Source organism: Prinia subflava, chromosome 8 (genome assembly GCF_021018805.1).
Source record: "Prinia subflava isolate CZ2003 ecotype Zambia chromosome 8, Cam_Psub_1.2, whole genome shotgun sequence".
Lineage (NCBI taxonomy): Eukaryota > Metazoa > Chordata > Aves > Passeriformes > Cisticolidae > Prinia > Prinia subflava.
The window spans coordinates 24,851,547-24,879,287 of record NC_086254.1 but is presented as its reverse complement, the minus strand read 5'-3'; the positions used below and the strand labels follow the sequence as shown (position 1 = coordinate 24,879,287).

Sequence of the window (27,741 nt, the reverse complement as noted above, 5' to 3'; positions counted from 1 at the left end):
ACCTTTCTGCCTCCTGCCAGCAGGAATAACTCCTGGGAGAGCTGTACCCCTCATGATTCCACGTCATTCAAAGTCCCCCCACTTCTGCAGCATTCCTGGACATGGGTGGTGATGTTGTTCTCCCTGTGGGTGGGAATTTCTCTCCATGCCCCTTGCAAGGCTCTGCTGGCTTCCCAGCCAGCTGAACTGTCATCCTCTTGTAGCTTTAGGCTTCAGTCTCTTTCCAACCTCGGATAAATTTAAAGCCTCTATTCATAGCTGCTCTCAGGATCTGGAGCTCCAGAACACCATGGGAAGTTTCTCATCTGTTCAGGAAGACACAGATAAATATAGTGATGGTTTCCAGTGGGTAAAACGAGGTTTTGTTGTTCTATTCACGTTCAGAGCTGGCATTTGTGCTGTTGCTGTGCCAGCCTCCTCCACGGTGACAGGCCTTTCTAGGATTTCTGATGAGATGGGAAGGATGACAAGTTCAGACTATCAGCTGAGTTCAAAGCCCACAAATCTATACACAGCAGGGGTTAGATCTATTTATTGTGAGCCTAGCAGCTATTTTCTGTGGAGCATGAGCTTGGTTTGTGCTGGAGAGCAGCTGTTTATCAGGATCAAGTTTCTGGGAGGGACTGTTCCTTGGCCATCTCAACCTGGGAAATGGCCTTGTGATGCTTTACAAGAAAAGGAACAAAAACTACATTCTTGGTTCAAACAAAGAACAAAAACAACAAAAATGAAACACAGCAGTTTTACAAAAGGATTTTTTAGCTGAATAAAAGGCCTTGAGGCTGCATAAAAAAACAGCACAAAAACTTTGATATGTTCCTTCGGGAGGATTAAACCAGATGTTCTCCCTTTTCCAATGGCCAGCATTTGACATTTCCAGAGAAGACACAAAGAACATTTCTGGGATGTGTATTAGAAAATGTTCTACTTACAGCTTATCAGCTTGAAGGAAAGCTGAAGACAGAATCATCTCAGAACCTGCCTGGTCAATTTACACTGGAGAAAAGGCATGGCAAGAAGCACCAGTGTGAGGAGGAACAAAACAAATTTCAAGGTGATTGTCACTGATGGCATCAAAGGCAGAACAAAGTCCTCCACACTGGGTAGGGACAACTCAGAGGTCTTTTGCATGGCCTCTTACAGCAAAGGCACCATAACCATGTTTTTGTTTGCAAGGATCAGACACAGCCTGAATTTTGCATATTAATATATGTGGATTTCTGCAATTTGCTCACAAAATCCTTCTCTGGTAAAGTTCTGCAGCCAACAAAACCGTGGTGGCTGCAGAATGCAGTAAAGGGATACAATAGCAATTAGGATTTTTTTCTTTCTCATTTTCCCCACCTAGCTGTTCTGCATAAGGACACACAGATGGGGCGGGACGTGGTTTGGAATCTCGGTGAGGGGGATTTGCCAACTCTCATTTGACCAATGTGCCCTTTTGTACTGCTGAGGTTAAACCTCTGCCAGAACTGTCCTCCACGATCAACACTAGCAATTACTGATCTGGAGTTCAGAGTGCTCTGCTTTGCCATCCATAGCAGCATTCCCACACTCTTCCAGCCAGGTACATCTCTAGTTACAATAATTGTCGTTCAGTTGGGGAGCTGACTGACTATACTGCCGCAAGGATGGAATAAATCATGTTACTATGGTAGCCAAGGTTTTTGGAAAACAGCATTTCCCAGAGCGCAAATGCCATTTCTCTGAATTTTGCTTCTTTTCCTGAAAATAGCATCGCAGAATTGTGAGAGGTTTGAAGTTGGGTTTCACTATTTTCCAACATGAGTTCTGCAGCAAGCTGGACGCTGCTTTTCAGGTTTATTTATTTATTTGGATTAACCTTCATCATGTTGACAGAATCCAGGTGCCTGGATATCTTATATACTCAAGCTAATTACTGCTGAGACTGACATCTGAGAAGGGGATTTGAAGGAACAAGACAAAACACAGTCAAAACTTGACCTTAAACATGAGAAATGAGTCCAAAGGATGGCATCGGGCTTGGAGGCTTCTCAACCTGTGCAAGGATTGAGCCAAGGTCTAGATCTGAGCTCTGGATTTATCTGTGCTAACAGGAGCACTTGCACTGAGGCCAGACTTTTTGCCCGAGGGACTGTGCTAAATTTAAGGCTGTTGAGCACAAGCTTCCCTGGATGTGGTGCATTCACCACAGTGCTCTTGTCCAGGGAATCACAGCACGAAGTACCAGAGATCGTGTCCTCAAGAGCATTAATGGTTAAACTGTGATTTTAATTTTGTCTCTCTTGTTCTGAGCCACCGGTACATCCACAAGTGTTTTAACAAAGTATTTTGTTTCTCACTTCCCAGAATACCAAGTGCATTTCATAACACAGCTGCTGCAAATGTTATGTCTCTGTACACTTCATGTGTTAGTCTTGCCTGTTCTTCCCCTCTCTGAATTGCATTTAATAGGCCAAGTTTTATATTTCTCTACTAATTTGTTGAAATTTATTGCATTTATTGCCTTCCCCTCTTTCTTTTCAAAATCAGGGGAACTTCCAAATTTCAATTTAAAAGCATTTTGTTTTTATGGAGCATAGTATTTGTTGGAGGGAGAAGAGTTGAGATCATAATCTGGCACAGTTGACTAAGTTTCTAAATTTTAAACCACCGCCTTCTCTCTTTTTAAACATTTTCTCTGCCAATACTAAACATTTTGATCATTCAAAATGTAAATTGTACTCCCCATAGATGCTGATGGGTTGAGGATATATTTACATACAAAGGAGCTGTTGAATGACTCACGCAAAAACTCATTTTCTTGTTCTCGTTCTTAACAGTACAGCAGGTTTTCCCCCCCATTTTCTGGTTTCTGGAATGATCTGTGTCTCTGAACAGTGTTTGAAAAGATGCATGTGGTTAAAGTGTGTGCAATGGGAGAACCACAAATGGTTTAAATATTTTTTGCCAGAGGAGCTCATGATAGGCACTGTCCATGAATTGTGTTGTGTTACACGGAAAAAACACCCAGAGCAGAACCTGAGGGCAGTGGTGGTCAAAGGAAGGGAAATTCCCTGATTTCTTGGGGTGAGGAGGAGAAAGCAGGGGTTTAGCCAGAATATGAAAGTCAGTGTTTTGGGCTGTAAGATGTTCCCAAGGCAGTTAGCATTTTATAACCAGTGTTGCTGGAGCTGGGCGTGTGCTGTAAGACCTCAGTGATGGCATCTGTATCTCCTCACGGAGCAGCATTTCATGGGAGAAGTGTCACTTGATTTTCCCATGTCCATATGCCTACTGGGCTTGGGCCCCTGGCATGGATCCCTCTGGCAGGGAGTGGGAGTCGTTTCCTTGGAACACTCTTTTGAGCCTGGTTGTGTTTGGGAGTGCTCAGAGAGCTCTGGAAAGCCCCAGGCTCCTGTACCTCTCCTGGGCAGCATTTCAAGCTGTGCCTGGAACGTTTGCACTGCTCAGGGCTGGGATCCTCTCTCGAGGCCCATGAGAAACCCTGAGGCTGTAGCTGGCCATAACTCGCTGGTATCACCGTGATGATTTTGCTCAGCTCTCCTTGTTCTTCCTTAGACGTATCCAAATACCAGCCCAGAACTGTCACTCCAGTTCTGAATGTCCCAGGCTTTTCATCAGCTATTTGCAGAATTACTTTATTAGCAGCTTTATTTTATACACTTGATAATAATGATTGAATATGAGGAGTGCACATTCCAGTCTTCCTTGGCTCACTTCTTCTGACTTATTTACTCACTTCCACCTTGATTTTTCTGTTAATTTGGAGCTCACTCGAGAGGACACATATAGATGACCCTATAAGAGATGCAGATGTGATTTTGATCACCTCTGCACCACTCTCCTCCACTTCCATCACAGCTTTCCACTCTGTTCTTTTGTGACCTATGCATTGACTTGGGCTCTATTATTCATTTCAGAACTGATGATGTTTGTGTTAAGTGTTAAACATGGGGTCAGGGGGTAGTTAGAGCCTTTTCAGATTATGTGACCTCTCCTAGCAAACTTTGAAGGGCAGTTGTTGACCAGCCCTGGCACTGTTTGCTCTGCAAGGAAGCAGGGTCTGTAAAAAGGCTTATTACACAATGTAAGTGATTTTCTTTTTGCTAAGCAAATATTTGCAGTATGTTTGGGAGATCAAGCATTCAAAGTGAAAAAGTAGGATACTGGCCAGGGACATGGGAAGCACATAAATGACACCTCTAATTGGGAGAACATAGGCTGGTTTTAGTGTCTTGGCTCAACAAGGAAGCCAACACAGGTTCCCTCCCTGATTTTCATTGAGCTCTAAGGCTTTAGGCATCCCGACAAATCTGGAAAACTTTTTCCCAAATTCTCTTTACTTCAACAGCTGCACTCATTACTCTTGCAAAAGCCAAGGTACTGTGGAACAGGGACAAATCCTATGACTTTAACAAATGAGCAAGGTCCTAAGATGGGGCTTTCCTAGAGGGTAGTTTATTTTATAAATGCCTGCAGTAACTAACAGTGCCCAGTTATGAAGAGTGTGTCACCATCTGGATGACTGCTCACAGCTGGTATCATAATTGTTGGATCACTCCTTTGGCTTGAACCAAAGCTGCAGAGACAGTATGTGGCTTAAACTTGGCTCAGGAGTAGCAGATCAACTCTAGTCAACATCTAACTTCCACATGTACATCTGTCCCTGTGCTGTGGTATTGACAGGAGCCTCAATTTATATGCATGCAGTTTATAAACAGCAAGAATACTGGAAATGAGGTAATGTTTTGTATAAACATTTATTTTATAGTTTAAGAACAAGCCATTCAAAACATCTGGAAATCACAGGAACATGAGTAATATATAATAGCAATATCTTAAATATGCATTAGTAATATAAAGTCATCTTTCACTCTGATAGAAGTTACAACTTCATTTTTCTAAAAAGTATTTAAGACATGAAATACGTTTAGGTAATACATATATACAGCATCTAATTTTCTCTCCTCTTTCGAGCGGAGTCTGAGACTCCAGAGGTTTCTATGATGGAAACAATGTGCTACAACTTGAAGGCTGGATTGGTTTGGATTGTATCTGCAGAACTAGGCAAATAATTTACACCCATCATGGCTCTGTGTGCATGTAAGTGACAGAGCAGGGGTTTCAGACCCTGCACACGTGCACTCCCACAGCTGCTCACCTATTCACAACAACCGATGCAGTTATAAATCATTAGGTCTGGAGTTATTTCTAGAATGTCTCTGTGTCCATATCCTAACTAAGCTATGACCTACTTTCATTATAACCCCCTGCCCATCAGTGTGCTGTTATGCTTCCAGTGGTGATTTGGTAAAACGTGTCTGCCCTGTCTTAGCATGTGCGAATTGATAAATAATTGTGAGTTTGATCAGCTTACAGCTGTTTTATCCTCATCTCTAAGGCAAGCAATTCCCTTTCTATTTCATAGGGAAGGTCAGCATTAACTTGCACTTCAAAATATTGCTTGATTTCTTCTACCTCCTTTTCCCAGAACTCTTTCGAGATCTCGAACAGTTCGGTCAGGTTGACATCATCTAAGCCCTTCAAGTTCAGAGCAGTATCAGTAGGGATGTAACCTATGGCAGTCGTTTTGGCAGAGGCTTTCCCTTCAATCCTGTTGAACATCCACTCCAGCACGCGGGAGTTCTCTCCGAAGCCAGGCCACAGGAATCTCCCTTGGCTGTCTTTCCGGAACCAGTTCACGTGGAAGATCCTGGGCAGTTTTGCAGCTGGACGGTGAGCCATGCTCAGCCAGTGGGCCAAGTACTTGCCAAAGTTGTAGCCAAAGAAAGGCCTCATGGCAAAGGGATCGTGCATGATGACTTTGCCTGTTCCAAACACAGATGGAGAAGGTAAGGGAATAAATATCACATTTATTCTAAAGCACAAAGGATCAGATCCTCCCAGGGTTTAGTACCCATGATCCCTTCACCATCCTTCTGAACCAAAGAGCTTTAAGAAACAACACAAGCATTATCCTTGATGCACAAACGGTTCAAATTAAATTAATTTTTGTTATTAAATTTCTTAAATCTCAGGTCAAGCAGCTTAAATGAAGATCCTCAAGAGATGGTTATCATTCATGCATTTATGTTGAGCTCTAGCAGAAGAGAAAATTTAAATTTGTTTATCCCAGACTGTAACAAGAACTCCCTGTCAAGGCTTCTGGCAACCCTGGGCCTTCATCCTGCTCTGTGTGCTTGCCACCTAAGGGATTATTTTGCTTAATTTGACTTTTACAGAGAATTTGGCTGTTAATTCCAGTACAAATATTTTCTATTGTGAAAATGCACAGGTTGCAAAATTAGCTGCCAAGACTGAAATGTGAAAGAGCAGGGGGAAGGAGAGGGCAGGCAGTCCAGAGGGGCTTGCTTTTAATACAGGTAGGCAGATTAAATTTTGATTTACCTTTGTGCTCAGCAGCTGCTGTTGCTTCAGATCTCATGGCTGCTCCTACAAATACTCCATGCTTCCAGTTAAAGGCCTCATATACAAGAGGGACACCTATAAAGAACAAAATCACTTCAGTAATTAGAGGTCCAGAAACATTTTTATGACAGGTTTTGCTGAGATAGTGCTAAATGCATATTACTGGATAATGTATTCTAAATTTTTTTTATTATTTATTTAGTTTATTTCCTGCCCTCTTACAGGAAAGAAGTTTAAATGAATGTTTTCAAAACTGGCTACTGATTACTGAACACATCCAATGGGAGACATCTGGGACATCAGAATCTCCAGCAGATTTTAGTGGAAATAGAATCTGGTCCTGTGGTCATATTAGCCTCAGACATAGCATTACTTCTATTTCTTTTCCAACTTTAGGTGACCTTTAGCAGAACAGTTTAATTTACTTCCTTTTCTTTAAACTATCTAAAACGGATTCATTTCTCTAATATTTGCTAACTAAACTACTTAAACTAGAGGCATATTGAGACCAGTACAGCTATTTTCTATGTGTCTACTACCCATGTTGGTGGGTCCTGATCTCCCTGCAGCCCTTTACTATTATTACCTGTTTAGTGTTAACATCAAACAACTCAGACACTGAAAGACCAGTGGCTGGCAGTGTGTGTGCCAAAGGAGAAATTGGACTAATGTGGTTATTTCCTTGCCTTTGCAGCTGTGAAAGCAAAACCTGTGTCTGTGCCCAGCTGTGTGTTAACCCTTCTGTGGGCAGCATTTCAGCCTGGAAACGTGGCTGCTGCCTCTCTTACCAGCTGGTCTGCGGCCTCCAAAGATGATCCCCTCGATGGGAACGCCCTCGGGAGACTCCCATGCAGGATCCATGATGGGGCACTGCCTGGCTGGGGAGCAGAACCTGGAGTTGGGGTGAGCACAAGGTTCTCCTGCACGGAACACAATGGAAAGGTCATGAATTAATTTAAATTTGTTCATTAATTTCAAAGAAAGCCAAGAGAGGGCCGTGGTGTGGGCCAGGTACCGTTGTCTGGGGTCCAATCCTTGTTCTTCCATGAGGTCACTGTTACTCCAGCTGGCAGGGGCTCATCAATGCCTTCCCAGTAAACCCCTCCGTCACTGGTTTCTGCCACGTTGGTAAAGATGGTGTTCTTGAATATGGTTTTAATGGCATTGGGGTTTGTTTTGACTGAAGTTCCAGGGGCGACACCAAAAAAGCCATTTTCAGGATTGATTGCCCTCAAGTTGCCTGGAAGTCAAATGACAAAATATAAGTAAATCATACTGATTTAATTCTCTCCAAAGTTTGTAGCATGTCTTACTGCACCTACAGCAACCTGTAAAACATTCCAATTTAATTTCCATACCTTGTTCATCAAATTTCATCCAGGCAATATCATCACCCACACACTCAATTTTCCATCCTGGCAGGCTTGGGTTCATCATGGCCAAGTTAGTTTTTCCACATGCACTAGGGAATGCTGCAGCAAAGTACTTCTTTTTACCTTCTGGATTAGTAATTCCCAGGATCTATTGAAAAATTAATGCAACTGTTAAACATAGTCTTTTTTTCTTGCACTTTTCATTTTGGAGATTGTCTCCCATCAAGTGGAAATGATAAAATATGAAATTATGCACATTTGTTCCTACAGAAGAAATACCACATAATATTGTTGACAAATAACTCAAGCTGTATTTTTTAAATCAGAGAGTCAATTTTTTTTGCCATTAGAATATCTGTAAGAAATTCTTATATTTTTTTAAATGTTAGGTCTGTATATCATAAACATTTATTTTTATTTTGCTGATTTAAGACTACATACATCTGTGTTTTTCTTTCGAGACAGAAGAAAACCAGGCAATATTCTTTTGGCTGCACAAGTGGAGTGAGGGGAAAGCACTTTGTGCATGGATACTTTCTGCTCTTCTCAAAGACCACAGATATTTTGTCTAAGGCTGCTCTCTTATGCATTTTGAAATTCTTTTTTTTCAGTGGTATTTTATGGTGGTAGAATGTTTAAAGGACAGCAGAAATTAAAAGCCAGGGAGGTTACACAGCAGAACTCCCTTAGAAAATCAGGTATTTTCAGGTTTTTGAGTGCACAGACCTCTTTATAATTTGGCCCAGTGATGATGTTCAGGCTCTGCTCAAGTACATGGGTCTGCCTACAAGCAGTCACTCTCAGAAGTTCCAAATCTTGCTTGTTTTATGCCATTAGAGGTCCTACTTTAAATGTTTAGTACTTGGCCTTGCAAGCAGTTTTCTACTCCTCACGAGCCTGGCACATGACAGATTTCTGTCTAAAGTTACAGGACTATCCATATGAGACTAATTTCATTGACGGCCAGACGGGTGATGGATTTACGTGGCTCTAATTTGGGGTTTAACGGCTGTTCAAACACACGAGATTTAATAGCTCTTACCAGCATGTGCTCTGCGAGCCAGCCCTCCTCTTTGGCCAGCCTGCTGGCAATTCGGAGAGCAAAGCATTTCTTCCCCAGCAAGGAGTTTCCCCCGTAGCCGCTGCCAAACGAAATGATCTCCCTGCGATCCGGGAGATGAGCGATCAGCGTCAGCTCCGGGTTGCACGGCCAGTTGTTGATTAATGGCTCTGCAGAACAGAATGTTGTACTCATGAATGCAGCAATTTCCATGCTTGATCACGCTGTTGTTTCATCAGCATCGAGCCTCTGACAGCAACCCACACCAGATGCTTCAAGGAAATCCTTGGTAAGTACTAGGGATAATAATCTGCTTTCCATCATAACTCTCGTTGAGCTTTGATTCCTTTAACTGAGTTTTGAACCTAATGCTGTTACAAAACCACCCTGGTCTTCTGTGATGAGGGTGTCCCGTGTGCTGAGGACAGGCACTCGGCTCCAAAGCACAGCCCTGGGAATTTCCAGGGGTTTTTAATGGCTCCTGGGGTTTTTAATGGCTCCTGGGATTTTTTATGGCTCTTACCTTTTAGCGGAAGAGGGCACCCAACTGAGTGAAGGCATTTTACAAACTCCCCGTTGCCCAGGGCTTTCAAAACATCTGTTCCCATCCGTGTCATGATCCTCATGCTGGCCACTACGTAGGGTGAATCGGTCAGCTCGATCCCAATCTTGGACAAAGGTGACCCGATAGGTCCCATGCTGAAGGGGATGACATACATGGTACGTCCTGGAAAACAGGGAGCAGCAAGATGTGGTCAAGAGCAAAACAAGGAACATCTGAAGTAACCTTTATTAACATGGTGGTTGTTTCTCAGTCCTTTAAAAGCTGTTTGTCTTGTGAGAGCTTCTGATGATGTTTAAAGAGGCGCAGCTTTCTGTTTGTCTAATTGTGTAACAAGGAGATTTATCTTAAATGCTGAAAGCAGCAGTTCAGACAGATTGTCTAGGAGTGAGGGGGAGTGAAGGCCAAGTTCTCCGTTAGTGGAAATCCCTGAATCTGAAATTATTGCTGTGGATGGAGGGTCCTTCATTCTCATTTCACTTCCTATCTGCTCCTCAGTTGCTGTGTGACTTCCTGAACCAAGTCACACAAATTTTCCTACTTTGACACTCTTTAGGAAAACAAGAGTGCTGGAAGGAGACTGAGGACTGTCCTTGCCCAGCTCTTTGGGTCTATGGCAAAGATCTGTATGAAATCAGTGAAGTGACTATTGGGGGTATAAAGCTTCAGCTCAAACTCTTCTTTAAAGATTACAGTAATTTGCAACTGTAGTAAGTGTCTCAGCAATGCTCAAAGTTCAGTGTCAATCATCTTTTTCTTGCCTACCTTGCATGCAGCCTGGGAACCTGGTGTTGAAGGCTTTCTCAAAATCCTCCTCAGACATCCAGCGCCCCAGCTGGCTCGTTCCAGTTTTAGGCATGGGAGTGGTATCTCTCTGCTCTTGAGTGATGATGACAGTTTTGCTCTCAATTCTTGCCACATCTCTTGGATCAGTGAGAGCCAACCAGCTGCATTTCACCAAAAATCAGGAAATTAGACTTTAATGATCATTATAGCATTTCTACTCTTCTATAGGACCACTCTAGCACAAAAGGCTGCTAAAACAATGCTTTGTAAGGCAAAAATTAGTGACAAAACAGTATAACAGATAATCTCAATAATCAGTCAGAAACTTTCTCTCACACAAACTCTTTGAAGACTTTCTAGTAATAATAACAAATAATATGGCCCAGGAAATTGTTGTTACATGTTAATACTCCTTTGCCTCTTATCTCAGCCTTATTCTGTGTTGCTAACTTTCAGGGAAAAGTTAATCTTGTTTAATTCTCATTCTTATCAGTGTGAAGTTGTTTTGTATGGGGACCACAAAAATGATGCCTCAAGCTAAGTGGATGCCAAGGAAAGTAGTTTAAGTGTTGGTCTAAGTGCCAGAGGGATCAGAACCCAGCTTAGTGGATTGGCATAGTCCCTTAAGTTAGAGGCATTGTGAAGGAAATCCTGAGTATAGGCACGATCATGAGATGTGAAGGAGTTTATTAAAGGGGATTCTTTTTTCCCTCCAAGGAATTTTTGCCATCTATTTACAATAGAGGGGATTGTTTTACATTTTCACCTCTGTGCATCGAAATTTTCCACGAGTATAAAAATGTTCTAGTTGGGCTGTCATAACCATCATCACTACAGCTAAGCATATAATTAACAATGAATAATTTATCTGGTGAATCTTGCCCTTTTCTCTCCCAAATAGTCTGCAAACAGATTGCCAAATTCCTGCACTTAGTTATTCAAAAGTCTTTGCAGATTTCTCCCATGGAGATCTCGTGGTTGGCACGTAATTCTCGAGGATGCACTTGTTGTTAATATTCTCCTTTCATGTTCAGTTAGTGGGGAGAAATGATGAAATATTTGAAAAAAGTATTTGCAGAATACATTAGAGTCAAAGCTCATCGGCACGATATGAATAATGCCTGTACTGAATAATATTTGAACACCCACAGACCTATTTGAATGCCACAAAAAAGTATGCGATGAATAAACTAATTGGCTAAAACAGTAGAATTCTTCAAAAGAAGATTTGCTCAGTAATATTTAGCCATTGCTAATGATAAGTTGAGTAAGTCTCATGACATTATTTCAGTTCCCTGATGTAACTAATCAATAGAGAAAATGTACACTTGATAGTCCAATTGAATAATATGCTTTATGCTAATTTTTAGAGGAAAAAGTTTGCTTTTCCTGAATATTTCACCTATGTAAGCTAAAGTTCCAAAATGTTCATGGAAAGCAAATACTGGAGAGTTATAAGAAGTTTTTAAAGTAAACAGGACAGAAAATGAATTTTCCAATTCTGAGATGATACTTGACTTCATTTAGGCTACTCACCAGTTCTCATACTTGTTCAGCTTCTTGATCATGCCTTGTTCCACCATGATGTCCAGGAGTTTCTTGTTCTCCTCTTCCGAGCCATCGCAGATGTGAATGCACTCGGGCTGGCACAGCTTGGCATTCGTCTCGATGAATTCCCTTGCTTCTGGAGACAGACTCTCCAAATCCCCCTGGACAACCTTGGGCATGACGTTCATCTCGGCTTTCAGCTGTGGGGGCATTATTGAAGCTGTTGTGGATCTTGTTGCTGGCTGTAAAATACTGATCACAATCTAAAATCAAATAGATTAGGCGTGTTAGCAAACTCTATGTTCTAACCGGTGTCACAAAGCCTAACAACAGGTAGCACAAAGAATTTGCAGTGGACTTGATTATGTACTGATTTAAAATCAAGCTAGGGAATTTGAATCACTGCTAATTTCAAGGTGCAAAAAATAGAGGCCATTCTACTAATTTAAGGTGGAATAAATAGAGGCAATTCTACTTACTGCCTATGTAAGGTGGAGATGTATTCCAGAGAGGATTTTGCCGTACCTTTCAGTTGAGCCCGTTTCACTTGCCTTGGAGCTCTCCTGCAATTGCTGCTTTCCAAGGATGCACCTCCTTCCTTAAATATTCTTCGTGGTAGTGCCCATCCCACCAGTTGAGGTGAGGGAGGCTTGTCCTTTACATCACCACTGGATGTGTCTTGGGACAGTGCCACTGACATTGTCATCATGCAGAGTTGTCAACAAAGCAGCCCTGGCGGGATAATCATTTAACAGGCCTGATTAATGAATGCTGAAAGCAGAGGTTCTTAGCCCCTGGGTTTGATGTTTTGAAGCAGTTACAAAATTTAGCAGTTTAACCAAACTTCGATCCAATTTGGCTTTGAAATCAAAAACGTCATAACGTCTCGGTGTGTGGGAAAGGTTGAGTACAAAGAGTTTCTGGAACCAGGAACACAGAGGTCACGCACAGAGGCAAAGTGCAGTTGGCACATTTTGTAGGCAGATGGTCACTAGTTGGCTGTGAAGTGGAGGCTCGTCCAAGGAGTGTTTACTCACCTTGGGAACATTGCCTGATCTGGGTATAAAGTTCGACAGTGAGCACTGACAGGCCTGAATAACCACGGCATACACAAGGCCCACAGCTGTTATTTTTGTCTATGCAATGCTAAAAAAATCCCAAGCAACAGAAATCTAAGTGTTGGGGTTCCTTCAGCGTAGGCAAGGAAGTTTTGCTTGTGGCTTGTTTTAGGCTCTTGCAAACGAAAGAGTTATTTTCTATTGCTACAACATCAGGAGAGGCAGAGCGACAAGTGTCTCAATAATTAACCTCCTCTTTCAAATATTATGTTTTATTTTACTGGGAGGTGTATGGGGAGGAGGTGTCATAAAATATTAACCCATCCCTAAATCAGTACTCAGAGCAAAAGCACAGAACTGCTGAGGACTGGGGCTGCACACTCTTGTTCTGTGGGTGAAGTGTGTGCATGTGCACACACACAGACCTGAGTCTGCATCTGTGTCACTTGTGGCACTATCTGATATCAACAGCCACTACTACTCCTCTAATTCTGAGGGTTATCTCTGTGTGATATCAGACACTTGAGTGTGATCTCAGACACTTTCAGCCCGTCTTTGTTTCTGCAGGCCTGTCTTTAGGTTCCCCTTTTCCATTTTAGACCATTGTGACTATGAAGAAAGGCGGTCTTTATGTCTATTTGTCCATGTAGTCTGGGTGTGTGAAGACTGAAGTATTTCAGTCAAATAGAACTGTAGGAATAACTCTGCTGCCATTTCTCTCACTCTATCTATACCCAGTCTGGAGCCTGGATAAGGTGATACTTTTGTGCCCACTTGTGACTTTTTTGTATTGATGGGGTTTTACCATGGTTGTCATTGGTAGTTTGCAGAACAGGAAACCTGGGATTCCCAGTTAAATTTCAGGGAGTTCTCTAAAGCAACAAAATCCACTTATCTTGCATAAAGGGTGTTCAAACCCAGCTGGTGCTCAGGTTTGTGAGGCAAGGTTCTTGCTGAGGCAGCCAGCAGTGACTTGCAACCCCCAAAAATCCAGGCTGGCAGAGCAGTAGGGATCAGGACTGCAGCTCACTTTCCCACCCTGCAAGTCTGAAATACTGCAGAGCTGACTCTCCCACTGCAGGAACACCCCCTGGGACTGTACCCTCTATCCCCTGCGCAAAGCCTTTTATTATGTTTTGTAAATAAGGGAAGAAAACAGTGAGGTAAGAGGGGCTGTCCTTGATGCATGGCAAGGCCAAACATTCCTGAAAAGGAAAACAAAAATCTGGTAGGATAAGAGGTGCTAAAGACTGCTCCAGATAGGGCTGTGATGTAAGCAAAGATAAAATCCAAAACCAATTTAATAATGACAGAGCTGCTGTTTGACTTCAGAGTCCATATACTGTCTTGCTGGTGGAGCTGATCAGAAATATTTTCCTTTTAAAACACATCATAAAGTACCTTCATTAAAAATCAAATGAAGCATAATCTTTAGTAATATTAAGCAGACCCCATTTTCAGAGAAGTATAGAAATACTGAGTGCTTTTTGCTGGCCAGGTAACTCAGTGTACATAGAAATAACTGAGATTAAGCCAGCAATTCTCAGTTGTCAGGAAGACAGTAGACCAGAAAATTATCATATTGCAGCACAAGTAAAATCAATATAAAAGCTTACATACAACATCATAGTACAGCAGATTCAGTCCCAGTGTCTCTAGGTTTTGAGAGGAGGAGAAAAATTCCCAAACCCAGAGCATTAATTTCTGCCAATTAAATTACAGTCAGGCAGGTGTTGTGCAAATTTTCTAACACTGCAATCCTAACCTCCCACAATCTTGCTATACAAACTGTGGGCTTCTCTTGAGAAGACACTAAATATGCCAAATTGGTGGCACTGTGTTATGAACATATGTCCATTAAAAATCACATTAAGGATTCCAAATGTTTTTCATTTGTGATGGCAGCAGGGCTCGAGTACAGATGTCCACTGGGAATTCTAGACACTTCAGCATCAAATTACTTGTATTTAGGTAACACCTCCCATCAGAGGATCTCAAAGCATATCACAAACACACAGTAAGCCTCAAGCCCCTATATAAAACACACATAGTATTTGCTGCAATGAAATAACTGGAGCATATGCAAATCAAGGCCAGGATTTTTTTTCAAGAATCTTCCCATTTAGAGATTCAGCTTTTAGACAGCCGACAGAAGGCATTAAAGGTTTTATGTGAGGATAGTGAATTCTCATAACACCCACTGTCTCCCACACAAAAACCCAAATGTGGCACTTCCAATGGCTCAGTTACAGTGGTCTTGAGGTGTTCACCCAGGACCGGCGGGCGCTGCTGTCTGGATTCAGCTTCTGGAAGATTTCATGAATGGTAAACATGGGAGGTGCTATGGGGAAATGTAAGACCTTTAAAAAAATAGTTGTCTTGTGTGGAAAGTTTATTTTCCATTTAAATGAGAAGTCTTTTTTAGTAGTAACTGCATTATAATGCTCATCTAATAGCTGATACGATTTCTTCTGATTGAACTTTTTTTGGCACTTTTTCTCTGTGCTTCTTGACACTTGAATGTGATGCTTATCAGGTGCCTTCTTGGAAGCTGTCAAATCATTTAAATATGTGTGAATCTGACATTTCAAGATGATAGTGTTCAACAAGTGCCTCAAAAGGAGGAGTTTTAGGATGTTTGCTTTGATGGACACTATTCAGGTTGTTCAAAACAGAAGTTTTTGAGCACTTCAGGTTTTACAGACTTACTGGAAGTCAAAAAATGTAAAGGTTTTTAGATGCTTAAAAAAAAGTGTCATTAGAAAGCTTAACTCATCACTACAAACCAAGGTGCAACAAAGCACTCACAGTGAGATCTGAAAGTTAATGGCAATATAATAACACTCAGAAATTCTGCTTCCCTCCCATTGCTAATTCTCCTACATATTGTCACCTCCAAAGAATTTGTCACTTGGGTATTTTGCTATAAAATTTTAGGGTTTTTAAAAGATTCCCTGAGCTGTTCTACTAACGGAAGAGCACTGCCTCTGGATTGTTATTTCTCTGGTGGAGCTGTGCTCAGCTGATACTCTGAGAGCTGCTGGCCTGGGTGCCACAGATCCAAGGGCAGCCCTTGCAAGCTCACAGAGAGCAGGGCAGGGATCGTTCTCTCAGCTTCCAAAAGAAAACATGAACCGTGCAAATTGTCTGCAGTTGCAAAAGACTCTGTGAGCAAGACGAGTGCTTATTCCAGACCCTGCAGAACCCCGTGCGACATTTCTGCCTCACAGCCCCTCTCCTTGCAGGCAGCCCTTGGGCACTGACCCGTCTGCAGGAGGTCTGGGGGCCCTGCCACATGTGCTGCACACTCCTCTGCACGTGTGCTGTGTGAACCGTGAGACTGAGCTCACTCTGGGACCGGAGACTGAGCTCACTCTGGGACCGGAGACTGAGCTCACTCTGGGACCAGCACGGTGCTGCACTTCCTTCTTACCTCCTTTCCAACCCAAATCAATACAAGGTTGGGCAGATTGTAAGATATCATGTTTGTGGATCCCTACAAAAGGCAGTGTAATTTTTCTGGCCCGTGTTCAAACTGAAGTGGCTTGTTCTGATGGTGGAGGAGTGGAAAAAAATACCCAGATTTATCACGATTAGACTGTACTTCCATTGGCCTGTCCAGCATTTTCAGCTTGACAACAGCCATTTCTCAAAACAAATGGAAGCAAATTTCAGCAGCCAGGAAGATACGCTGGTGCATGTTTAAGGTCTCTAAACAAGGAGACCAACCTTTAATGCTGAGTTTAGTATCAGCTCAAGTGCTCAATCCTGAGATATATTTTAAGGAAAGTCCTGGTTGTGCCACAGTACATGGCAAGACTGACAATACACCATGGGAACACTGGTTTCTTGCTTGTTGCTCTGCTTTGGCAGATAGAATAGTCATTATTGTTATGACTATTACTTTATTTTTGAGCTCACTTTTACAGACTCAGCTCTGGAGATGGGATTGAGACATGTAATTTTACCTTTGATAAGCAGTCACCCTTCTGGAACCATTTCTTGAGCTGTGACTCTAGTATGGGGACTATTTCCTAAAGGAATTCTGTCTTTAAAAAAAAAAAAAAAACAACAAAAACTGTCAAAGATCAGTGTGAATATGTGAGTAATGGGCTGTGTAGGCACTGGTACCTGACCAGTGGACAGGTATGTGTAATTCTGTTAGCTTGGGAGCTCTTCTCATCTAAGCCCAGATGTCTCCTAATCCAGCAAACACAAATGGTTACCCTTGCTGGACTGAAATCTCTTTACCACAGAGGTGTGTGTTTGCAGCTGTCAAGAACTTCCTGCTTCGCACTTGGGTAGGGAACAGACAAATCCTTGCACGTGAGTTCAAGCACCTCTTGTTCAAGAGTTTCTGGCTTCCCGTGGATGACTGGTGTTCTGTTGACTGTGCCCTTTTACAGACACCTCACCTCCTCAGGCCTGAAGAAATGACATGGAAGCGCCTGTTTATATTCTGAATTTGTGTATTTTTTCTAGCATGAGACAACCCTGGCTCCCCTTGCTCCCTCCTCCTGCACACTGTTCACTATTTCTCTGTGATGCTTTGCCTCCTAGCAGCACTGTGCTGGCAGTTGTCCTTTCAGGGTTACCCAGCTCTACCTGTGCAATTCTGGGCTTTTTCTCTTTTCTTTAAATCCTCCCATGTACCTGTGTTCTCCCTCAGCATTTCAGTCCCTGTTACATGCAGTCTGAGCCACTGGTCACAGTTCTGTGCATCCTTCTTGAGCCAACTCCTTTGAAGAAGGATGGCTTTAACCAGTAAGAGTGTGGGCAGATTCTGAAGGTTTAGGTTCTGTCTCTTCCTCTGCTATGGATTTTCCATTTGACTTTGGGCATGTAACTACATCCCCGAGCCTTTATCTGCTCCTATGAAGTGGGCTGGGAGGTGATAATGCAAATTTCTCCCTGTTCTTATGAATTCTCCTAGTCTGGTTGATAGTTCTCAGCTAGAGGAGCTTAAAACCTAATTAGACATGATCATTATCTCTTCTCATTTTTGTCTGTGCCACAGACAGTCTCTGCTGGGTTCTCTCTAGGTTACTGTAATGCAAATACTAAATTCTTACTTGCAATGAAAAGCATTTACTATAAAGTGTTTTCTCCTTCAATAGCAACACAAAAGCAGCAAGTTGGGCTGAATCGTGTTTTCTGTCTCAAATGAGATTTGTTCTATACTTATTCCCCAGAAAAACAGCTTTGATTAATATTTCAAGCATTTTTTAACACTAAAAACTAAACAACAGGATAGAAAAGCTGATTATGCAGAAACGAAAGCCAAGCTACATCTAAAGGTCAGAAAGCAAATGTGCCTATGTCAAGCACTACATACCTTTTGGTTCTTGAACCTGGCAGCTGGAGGAAAATCAACATTGCACAAAAACCAATAACCCCTGTAACGAATCCTCTGTTTACTGGAAAACTCTTATGTAAGTGTTAACAGGTCAGGTGAAATCCTATATACTGTACACGTCTGCTTAGCACCATTCTAACAGGAGTAAGGCAACATCAGTGGACCACAGTGGGATTTTTTTCAATGTAAAGGCACTTTTGTTTGGTCAGTGTAAACAGTTCCTACCAGACAAACGCCACAATTATGATTATTTCTACAAACAGCACTCCGTAAAGAGATCAGGAGTTCAACTGCACTCTGGAAATCATGCTTTTTTTGTTATGCTTTTAGGAAGACAGAATTCTGACTGCTGTATGTGCATCTTTGACTGACCATCTGTAACTGTCTCCAAATTTACTGGTTCAGGATGATATATATGCATATGAATACTGTTTATGTAAAGAGAAGCTTCTTATGTGTGTGCTTAAACCACTAATACAAATGTACAGCAACCAACTTGCATTCTGCAAATAAAATAAAAAAAACACCCTCACTTGCTAACCTTGTAGAGTTCAGGTATTTGCTCTAAACAGCATTAACTACCTTTTTTTGGGTGAAGCATAAATGTGCTCTGCCCAGAAGATCTTAAACAAAAGATGGGTGTGAATGACAGATCAAGAGACTTTCAGTTTGTAGAGGCAGCTCTGAACACAGTAATAATTGTGATTCACAAAACGTGTCACCAAGGTTTCTCATCTGCCTTCTAGACACTGCCTCATCTTGATGTTTAAGATTACAAGGACTATAAGACTGATTTTGTTTCTTCGTACAGGAGCAGAAAAGATTTACAACTAAACCTGCTATACTGTATTTCCATTACCAGTTCCTGATGGAGAGGCCTGGGGCTATCTGGTTGAGGACTTTAAGTAATGGTTCAACATTGTAGCAGTGCAGAAAATGAAGATTTAAGGTATTTCTGCTGATAAATATCACAAACTACACCATCTGTTGTTCAGTGAAGTCACATTAATATAGAAGTTGTTAAATATTCCCTTAAATTTTCTTGATTTCTTTGGAGTTTTGAACTAAGAAGTTGATTTGGACTCCTTAGAAAATTTAACGCCCAAGAGGAATTGTTATCTGAGCTGGGAAAAAAGTGCACAGGAACCCACTGCTCTTCTGAACCCACCAACAACCTCCCTACTGCTGATTTTGCAAGGTTTAACGTGGACTTGCTGCACATCCACGTGGAAGCAGAATTTGAACTCCTCTGGGTTCGTACATCTCACTCACAGATTTATTAGGACAATCATTTAATAGTCTCATTCTTCAGTGATCCTATTAACTTCCAAGTTTAGGTGTCTGTTCAGCTGTGCACAAAGAGCTGTTCTCAGAACTGTTTTCCTGATTAAAGATTAACGATGCGATAAAAGAAGGAAACATGGGCATCCTTGGAGTTTGTTTCTTACATCAGCTGGGTTAAACCTTTACTATCTTTTCTCACTGTGTATTTTCTCTCTGTGTTTGGCAATCAAATTCTGCACAGCTCCAGCACGTTTCCCCCAGTTTAGTCAAAACAAGAGGAAAACTTTCTGCCTTTTAAACTCTTAACTCTTCGACCCTTGCAAAAACAGCAACAGAAACCTGTAATAACTAACTGAGGGCAGTTGTGTTAAAAACTTTCTTTGTTATCTGTTGGATTAAAGAGTATTCTGTAAAAACAGTGGAAGTCACTGAGGTGTAGTTAAGTGTATAACCACACTAATGTCTTTTGCAATGGAAGAAGTGATATGCTTCCCAATAAACATCCTTCTTCCAAACAGATCCAGGCACGCAGCTCGGCTGTTTGCCACAAGCAGCAAACTGTGTATTAGTGGATGGCAGGACTGTTTCTAAATATATCATAATGTTAGATGAAACAGTTAATAGACAAATTGCAATTATGGTTAATAATTTTTAGACCACTTCCCTGACTTGTGTCTAAGCAATCAATCATCCCTGGTACTTTCAGCTCCAGTAAGCTTATGTTAAATACTTCCCCTTTTATATATCCCACATCTGTACTCTGTTAGGTCTTGGGTTTTTTTTTTTTTTTGTAATGCTATATAATTATAATCATTTACAGTATGAAGCAGGATTTTAAGAGCATAGACAATACTTGAAAGCATTAAGTCTTTTAACTTAATAAGAGTTGCTTTTGTTCTGCTGCAAGAATCACTCATATTTAAAGAGATGATTTGTCTCCTCAAAGTCAAGATGAGCACTGGAGAGAAAGCAAAGCCTGGCTTTCCCTGTGCCTTAGGCACAACCCGAATTTAGCTGATCCTGCATGAACAGCACAGTCCAAGCACTGTGCCCTGAGACAGCTCTGCAGCTCTGCTCACCCTCCTCTTTGCATGAGAAGTGGTAATTTATAGCCTGCCTAGACACTAGTCAATCAATACCCTCCAGCATGATTTCCATCTGGCTTTGCTTTGCTGTGCTCCCATCTTCTCTCTGCTTTGGGGATTCAGCAAGGAAACAAGTAGGACTGTATGTTCTGATGTTCCTGGGTGTGAGGTCTGACTAGTTTTTATATGACTATAGCAAAAGGGAGCAGAGAATTGTGTTCTTTGGGCAAGAAATCCAAGTCAAATCTGAATCTCTAGGTGATGTCTGCTAAAATAAACTGTAGCTTCCATCTCTGAACCAGAGGTCTGGGGGAAAAAAATAAAAAATTAATAATATTCTTCTTTCCAGATGATCAAACTGTATATTTTCTCCTGAGAATATTCGAGGCCAGCACTGAAGCACTGACTTAATTCTGAATCTGCAAGATTCAGTTGCTTAGAACAGCATCAAAAAGAACATAACTTTTTATCTCACTCATTAGCTGACGTGCTTTCTTCTTTTTGTTTTTTTAATTAAGGTTTTTGGTGGTCTCTGAAGAAATGCTTCATATTTGTGAAAGTGGGACACCAAAGGAACAAGGAACACCAGAAAATACAGCAAAAATTCTTCAACCATTTAGTGACAGCTTCAAGACCTGAGCAACGTTTAAAGGAGCCAGATGAATTAGAAGGCTGTAAAAGTATCTCTGCTTTCTCTGAAGCAGGTGATGGTGTGAAGGAGGTTATCTGGTGCTGTCATTATTGAGAGGGGCAATATCTCACTGCAAAAGAGGTGCTGAAGGTAGTGGTTGTCCCTGGGGTAGGAGCAAAGGGAAGGCGTGCGTGTTTGCAGCCTGGTGCTAAGGCGCACACACCGCTGACAGGTGCGGCGCGAACGCGACACATACTTGGAAACAAAAGTGAGACATTGGTGGAAAGTGAAAATGGAAAGCTTTCCAGATGCCAGGTGGGAAATGATATTAAAGCTGTCAAAATAAGTCACAACAAAGACTGGGTTTTCTCCTAGACTAACAGGAGTCATGTTCTGGAGAGGAATGGAGGTTTCAACTACAAGGTGGAGTGTCCTAAATGAAACAATTATGAGCATTGGAAGTTAAATTTGAACCTATTTGTTTTGGGGTTTTATGCTTTGGTCTCTTTATTTTTTCTTTTTCTCTTTCAAGTGCACTGCAGCATTCCTGATTTACTCTACAGTTTGTGGACAGGTCAAAAATGTGTAAATAAATCCCACTGTCATTGCTTCACATAGTTATCTATTCTGGGCCTAATTCCAAGCCCTGTTAAATTGATGGCAATCCTTCCATTGGCATTGGAGGACTGCAGTTTGGAACCTGTGATAGAGGTGCAAAGCATCACCAGAGAGGATGCATAAACAGCCTCTGCAGTCATCCAAAGTGAGTTTCTGAAACACAGGAAGGGAAGCAAACCTCAAACTACATTCAAGGTCAAATATGCTTTATGTATATGGTAATGGAGCTTTTAAAAAAGTCAGCTCCACCTAACAAGCATTAAACATCTTTAATATTATAAAAGACATTATTCAGATTTAAGACTGACAACCTGAACATATAACCCAGTATTTTACTTCTTTAAAAAAAAGCTGCACTGTTTGTACTTGGGTAGAAAACTGCAGATCAGAACAAATATTGCTGTGTTTCCTTAGTGCAGCCAAGGAAACTCTGCTGATTGAGGATTTTACTTGTCCGTGTATTCACTTTCATGCACTGGTAGATTCTTATCAGCAATTTATCTGCAATTTTGTGACTGAATTTTGTTTCTTTGTGTAACATTACTTTAGCACAAGAAAATGTGCCTACATTAAATTCTTTACGTTCCTTATGAAATACTCCTGACAAACAATAATTCACTTGGAACGTTTACCCCCCAAAGTATAATTATGACTTAAAATATAAAACGGCTCTCTATTCTTTTCGTGATAGACTTTTCATGCAGGCTGTTGATGTGTTAGAAAGAACCAGACTCCCAGAGGAGTGGGTAGAAGCTTGATTGCAGCTAGAGATAGACAATGCAGCAGCAGCAGTAACTGGAGACTGTACACAACACACCATAATGGCCATTATGGAGCTGTTAACCTCTAGTGTGTCAAAACCTACTCAGAAACTGGTTGAATTCATAGATTGCTGATCCAAGTGGTTCCTTTAAATTCAGCAAAAAATGAACTGAAGGGTTATTCTGCATTTGAGCTATAAATCCTTGGAAATATCGGTTAATAGCGGAAATAATGACAGACCTTTGCTGTACCTGCATGGATGGTGCTGGTATTAATAATGCAGAAGTGCAAGGCAGGACAGCTCTTAGAATTTGATGACTGTTGAAGCGCAGAAAACCTCATTAAAATAACCTAAAGGATGTTGTATTATTATAAAAACTTTTTTCCTACAGTGCCCTTCAGCTATCATAATTGCACAGTATACGGAGCGACTTGAAAAGATTTAGAAATGTGTAAGAAGTAAAATCTCTGGCCACAGTTACTGGCAGCCTAATTATGTGAATATATTGTGTACTCTGCATCCTGTTCTTTAGTTTTGAGAGCCCATGGATTCGTGGATCATGAATAATGTGGTGTCTAAACAAAATATCAGCACTAAATTGCTGGAATAGATATTCAGCCTTGACTAATTGCTTTGGATTTGTGTTGATTCCAAGCAGAAGAATAGTTATGACTAACTTGCAGTTGTTAAATGTAAACATGGTGTATTATTTTTGCATTTAAGATTTTGCAGAACTGTGGATAAGAGTGTTTATTGTCAAGGGCGTTTATGGGATTTTCAGATGATGTCTCTGAGGATGAGGTCCAACAACCCCACCTCATGTGAGGGTACCACTCCAAGGCCAGTGGTGTGGGCTGCTGTTTGTGCTACAGATATTTTACAAATGCCACTTGTAGTGGATTACCTAAACAGATAAGGAAAACCACCACTTGTTTTGGGGCTTTGATTAGTGTTCAGTAATTGAGTTTAACAGGACCTAGACCACACTGGACTGCAGTCCGTGTGCAATGTACTGTACCCTGCAATGCACGGAGCTAATATTTAGAGGTAAAGCTCCAAATGTCTCCTCTGCACTGGCATATAATAGAGCATTCAAAGTAAGTGGGTTTTATAAAATGTTTGATGGCTGGAAATTACTAGTCTAGAAGGGTACACAAGATTAAATGTTAAGTCACTCAAACTGTGCAAGTTTACCTCAAAGGCATTTTCACAATGCCTTTGGAGAAGTCTTTCAACTTGTTCTCACTGAATAACCAATCCTGGCCTAAGGTACAGTGTAATGATGCTTATACATAGCTCCACCGCCTCTGCAAAGCCACTTGAGCCAATTTTGTACAACACTTCTGTGGCTGCAGCATCAGGCGGCCCTTCAGCGCCACTCCAGCGCAGGCTCCTGCCTGGAGGCTTTCTGTTGCAGAAGCATGGCAAGTGCTTCAGATAGTTCTCAAGTGGGGAAACCAACTGAGCTCGGCCCCGTGGTCTCCAGCCAAGTGGGAGCAGAAGGTTAAGGACCTACAATTAAGGCTGAGAGATCTTCGTCTTCACTGAGAGGGCGAGGAAATGGCAGCTGCTCTGCCAGGCCTTGCCGTGTGTGGGGACCAAGGAGCGCCGGGCACTCGGTGCATTGGCAGGGAAACCTCGGCAGGTTCGGGGCTTTGTGTTTTGTAGGGAATTAACAGGAGAGAAGCAGCTGTTCCCTAAAGCTGCTACCACGAGTGGGGTCCCACTCCAGCCGCTGCTGAGGGAGCGGCACGGGGAGGCCATGCCGAGGTGCACGGCAGGCGCTGAGCCCCATCCCTGCCGCCTCTCCTCGAGGGGCAGCCCGGGCACAATCGCCCAGCAGCCCTGGGGAACCGCAGCGGCCGTGAGAGGCCTTGGGCCGGGGAGCCCTGGGCGAGGAGGGGGCGAGCGGCGTCCGAGGGCTCAGCAGGGCAGGGCTGGGCCTCAGCGGCGTGGTTTGCCCTCGTGTTTAACCTCGAGGATCGCTCGGCAGCGTGCGGGGCCTCAGGGCTGCAGGGAAACCAAGGCTGGCAGAGGAAAGGGTGACGAGGCCAGGCTGACCCAAACAGAGGAGAGGAGCAGAGCCGGGGACCGCAGTGCGGACGGAACACGGGACCGCCGGAGCGGGTCCTGTCTCCTGAGGAGGGTGGAGACACCGAGCCACTATTGGGGTGTGAAGGCAGCAGGACGGGCAGGGAGCCCGCAAGGCCCAGGCTGGGCGCTGTCTCCCGAGGAGGGTGGAGAACACCGAGCCACTATTGGGGTGTGAAGGCAGCAGGACAGGCAGGGAGCCCGCAAGGCCCAGGCTGGGCGCTGTCTCCCGAGGAGGGTGAAGAACACCGAGCCACCCTCGGGATGTAAAAAGAGCAGGACGGGCAGGCAGCCCACAGGGCCCAGGCTGCCTTGGCTGGGCGCTGTGTCCCCAGGAGGGTGAAGAACCCCGAGCCACCCTCGGGATGTGAAGGCAGCAGGACGAACCAGGGGCGCTGCCGGGGCTGAGGCAGGCTGGGAGCGCTGTGTGCCCGGGCATGGCCCTGACCCTACGGGCCGGCATCTGCGTGTTCTATGACCGGGGGCTGGCCCAGATCCATGTTTTGCAAGAAGAAGGGCAAGAAAAGAGTGCAGAAAGCAAGGCGACAGAGAAAGCACCAGACACGCTCCTGATGGAGCCAGTCCCGAATAAGGTGAAAGTAGAGATACGTTGTTCCTTGCTAGCTTCTATCACACCGATTTGATTCTAACTTAAGCATTAGTATTATTTATTCCAATCTGTACAGCTTAAGTCCCCAGTACATATTTTTATAATTTCATCTCATTTTTAAAGGGACAAGGTAGAAGTTTAGATGTTCTAGATTTGGAGAATATTCTGAGTTGGAAGAAACCCAGATTATCAAGATGATATTGAAATGATATTTAACTTGAAATTCAGACGAATTTTTAATTTAGTTCACCGGTTTGGTACTATTTGGTTTGATAGGCTCCATCTCTTAAGTGGCATTACAAAACTTCCTTTTTTCTCCTTAATTCAGTTAGTTCAATCCTGCAGTCGTTGTTAAAGCTGGGTATGTAACACAGTCCCATTTGAAATTAATTTTATTAAAAAGGGCATGCAAACACTGCTGTTTTGTTCTGTGCTAGCTATTATATTGGTTTTACAATAAAATATTACCTTTTTTCTTATAAAATTCATGCATCACTAGATAATTTCTGAGATAAGTAATATTGCCATATTTGAGTCTAGCTAATGCAAGAAGTATCACAACCTGGTTAATTGCTTTATGACAAAGAAAGCATTATAATTAGCCTGCAGAAATCCTAAATTTGTCAAAAAACAGAGCATACTTCTCTCTTTCTTTTAAAAGGTAAATATATTGAAATGAAATTTTAAATCTTTTATTTAAAAATATAGATACAGGTTTCAGTGCTGCAATCTTAAAATAATGCTCTGAAATGTTATATAAAATTTTGAAGGGGGGCATAATTTTAATAATTATTCATATTTAATTGTAATTTACCAGTTAGGCTGCTTTATGCTAAATGCCAATTTTTTGTTGCAATTTTGTCCCTCACTTGTAAGACTGAAAATCAGAACGAATTTGTGGCTTGCATTTTGTAGACTGCTCAGTTGATTTGCCACTAGCTACTGCCTTTAATGGAGAAAGTTGTAAAACATGCTTTTTAAAAATAGATTGACAGAGATAATGATACCACTGCATTTGAAAATAACATCCAGCAACTGAGCCCATCTGAAGAGGCAGAAGGAAAGGAAGTTTTTTCTTCTGTTGGGGAAGCAAAGAGTCAGAGCTGCAAAGGGGGTGATGATTTGTCAGACTTACTCAATGAAAGTAAAGAGCAGGAATATCCAACTGCATCAGAACAAACAGATGTAACAAATCTCAAGAATCTAAAATCTGTGGCTCATGCTCCACATCAGGAAAAAGGTAAAAATAATAGTCTTTGTAGTTAATTTCTAGATAAGGCAAGTTATTTTCTAGTTAAGTAAAATTTTGAACTGAGGTTGAAGTTTTAGATCAAATACTCACAGTAGTAATGGTTAAGTTTAGATTAGGTTAAGTCTCAACATTCTGTGGAAATTTGGAAGAAGAACTAATACCTTCAGCCCTAGGTGCCTGAAAATCTTGTTCAGGCTGATGTCATCTGCCTTGTGAGAGACATTTTGGATGGCATTTATAAATTAATGGTCTTTTGAACAGTGTGTGGTATTTGAAACCTCCAGGGAGATTTCAAAGTTAATATTGTATAAGTGCCTTTGAATAAACCTAGTAATTTATTTAGTGTCTTGATTCACTCATTCAGCTTCAAAATATGTGTGTTTGAGGGTTTATGGTTGAACTCAGAGTGGTTCCACTTTGCCAGCAGAGGATGGTGGGCAATTATTAATCAATACCTGCCAGCAAAGCCTTTCCCAGAACCTAAATAAGAGTAACAGAAAATGGCTGATTTAAGATGTTAGAAACATAAAAGTATGTTACAGAAGTTAAAGACTGGCTCAGAAGAGAGCAGATAAGCATCTGTTTCCCTAGAAACTGTGTGTGTACTGTAAAAATTGGATGACATCAATGATGTTGAGTCTGTAAATGTGTGTGTTTTATCTGGAAGTTAAGGTATCTTGGCTGAGCTTCTCTATGGATACTGTACAAATTGTTAATGTCCCCTGTTTCAGTTACAGCCTTTATAGGAAGCACATTTGAGCAGCTGTAACAAAGCTAACAATGTTCCTTTGTGTGGGCACGAATCCACAATGAATAAATGACAATAAAGTGGTTTTGTTTGCTGTTACTGAAGTGAAGTGTTATCTGCACATCTCTGTGTGGTATAAAGCATTGTATAAAATGCATTTTGGTCTCAGCATGAAAATCATTACAGAGAGCACACTTGGGAGCTGAGACAACTGTTCTGGAAAGACTCTTCAAATATGACGTATTTGCCATTTCACAGTTTCAAATCTTCTTCATAACTGAAAGTGTTGCACATTTAATCTTAACTTGTTACTCTCAAAAGAAATTCATTACTCTGTGCCCCGAACTGTATTCTATGGCTTCTCTGAAGAACTGGTTTTTTTCCCCCTCAAATTCAACCAGAAATTTTAAAGAGGCTTTTACATTATGATTTTTTTATATGCACTTTACTGATTCAGGAACACCAGAAAGCTGGGAATAGCTTAACCTGCCATTTCCCAATC

General features: G+C 41.9%; 2 protein-coding genes across 3 annotated transcripts in view; one reads left to right on the top strand and one right to left on the bottom strand.

The window, feature by feature from the left end:
- The window catches only part of CTCFL (CCCTC-binding factor like), a 46,140-nt gene that overhangs the window by 8,594 nt on the left and 9,805 nt on the right, over positions 1-27,741 (top strand). The window contains exons 2-7 of the mRNA XM_063404915.1: positions 7,109-7,317; positions 9,087-9,136; positions 18,969-19,106; positions 19,215-19,410; positions 21,045-25,228; positions 26,272-26,479. Coding sequence (XP_063260985.1) covers positions 25,067-25,228; positions 26,272-26,479 — 370 coding nt within the window. The 5' untranslated portion in view covers positions 7,109-7,317; positions 9,087-9,136; positions 18,969-19,106; positions 19,215-19,410; positions 21,045-25,066. The remainder of the gene's footprint in view (positions 1-7,108; positions 7,318-9,086; positions 9,137-18,968; positions 19,107-19,214; positions 19,411-21,044; positions 25,229-26,271; positions 26,480-27,741) is intronic.
- Positions 3,627-12,379, bottom strand: PCK1 (phosphoenolpyruvate carboxykinase 1). Of its 2 annotated transcripts, XM_063404228.1 has the most exons (10): positions 12,223-12,365; positions 11,732-12,006; positions 10,175-10,356; positions 9,371-9,574; positions 8,830-9,017; positions 7,773-7,935; positions 7,430-7,654; positions 7,203-7,334; positions 6,394-6,489; positions 3,627-5,813 (listed from the first exon to the last, which is right to left on the bottom strand). In XM_063404228.1, the coding sequence occupies exons 2-10, from the start codon at positions 11,953-11,955 to the stop codon at positions 5,359-5,361; spliced, it is 1,869 nt and encodes a 622-aa protein (XP_063260298.1). In that variant the 5' UTR covers positions 11,956-12,006; positions 12,223-12,365; the 3' UTR covers positions 3,627-5,358. The 2 variants fall into 2 exon arrangements, with proteins under 2 accessions (XP_063260298.1, XP_063260299.1); XM_063404229.1 differs by having other exon boundaries at positions 11,732-12,379.

Excerpts from the sequence above, each read along its gene's own strand:
- PCK1 (XM_063404229.1), bottom strand. The coding sequence starts at position 11,955 with ATGCCCCCACAGCTGAAAGCCGAGATGAACGTCATGCCCAAGGTTGTC. Across the intron at positions 7,335-7,429 it reads GGATTGGACCCCAGACAACG|GAGAACCTTGTGCTCACCCC; the intron begins GTACCTGGCCCA and ends TGTTCCGTGCAG. Across the intron at positions 6,490-7,202 it reads TGGAGGCCGCAGACCAGCTG|GTGTCCCTCTTGTATATGAG; the intron begins GTAAGAGAGGCA and ends TGTTCTTTATAG.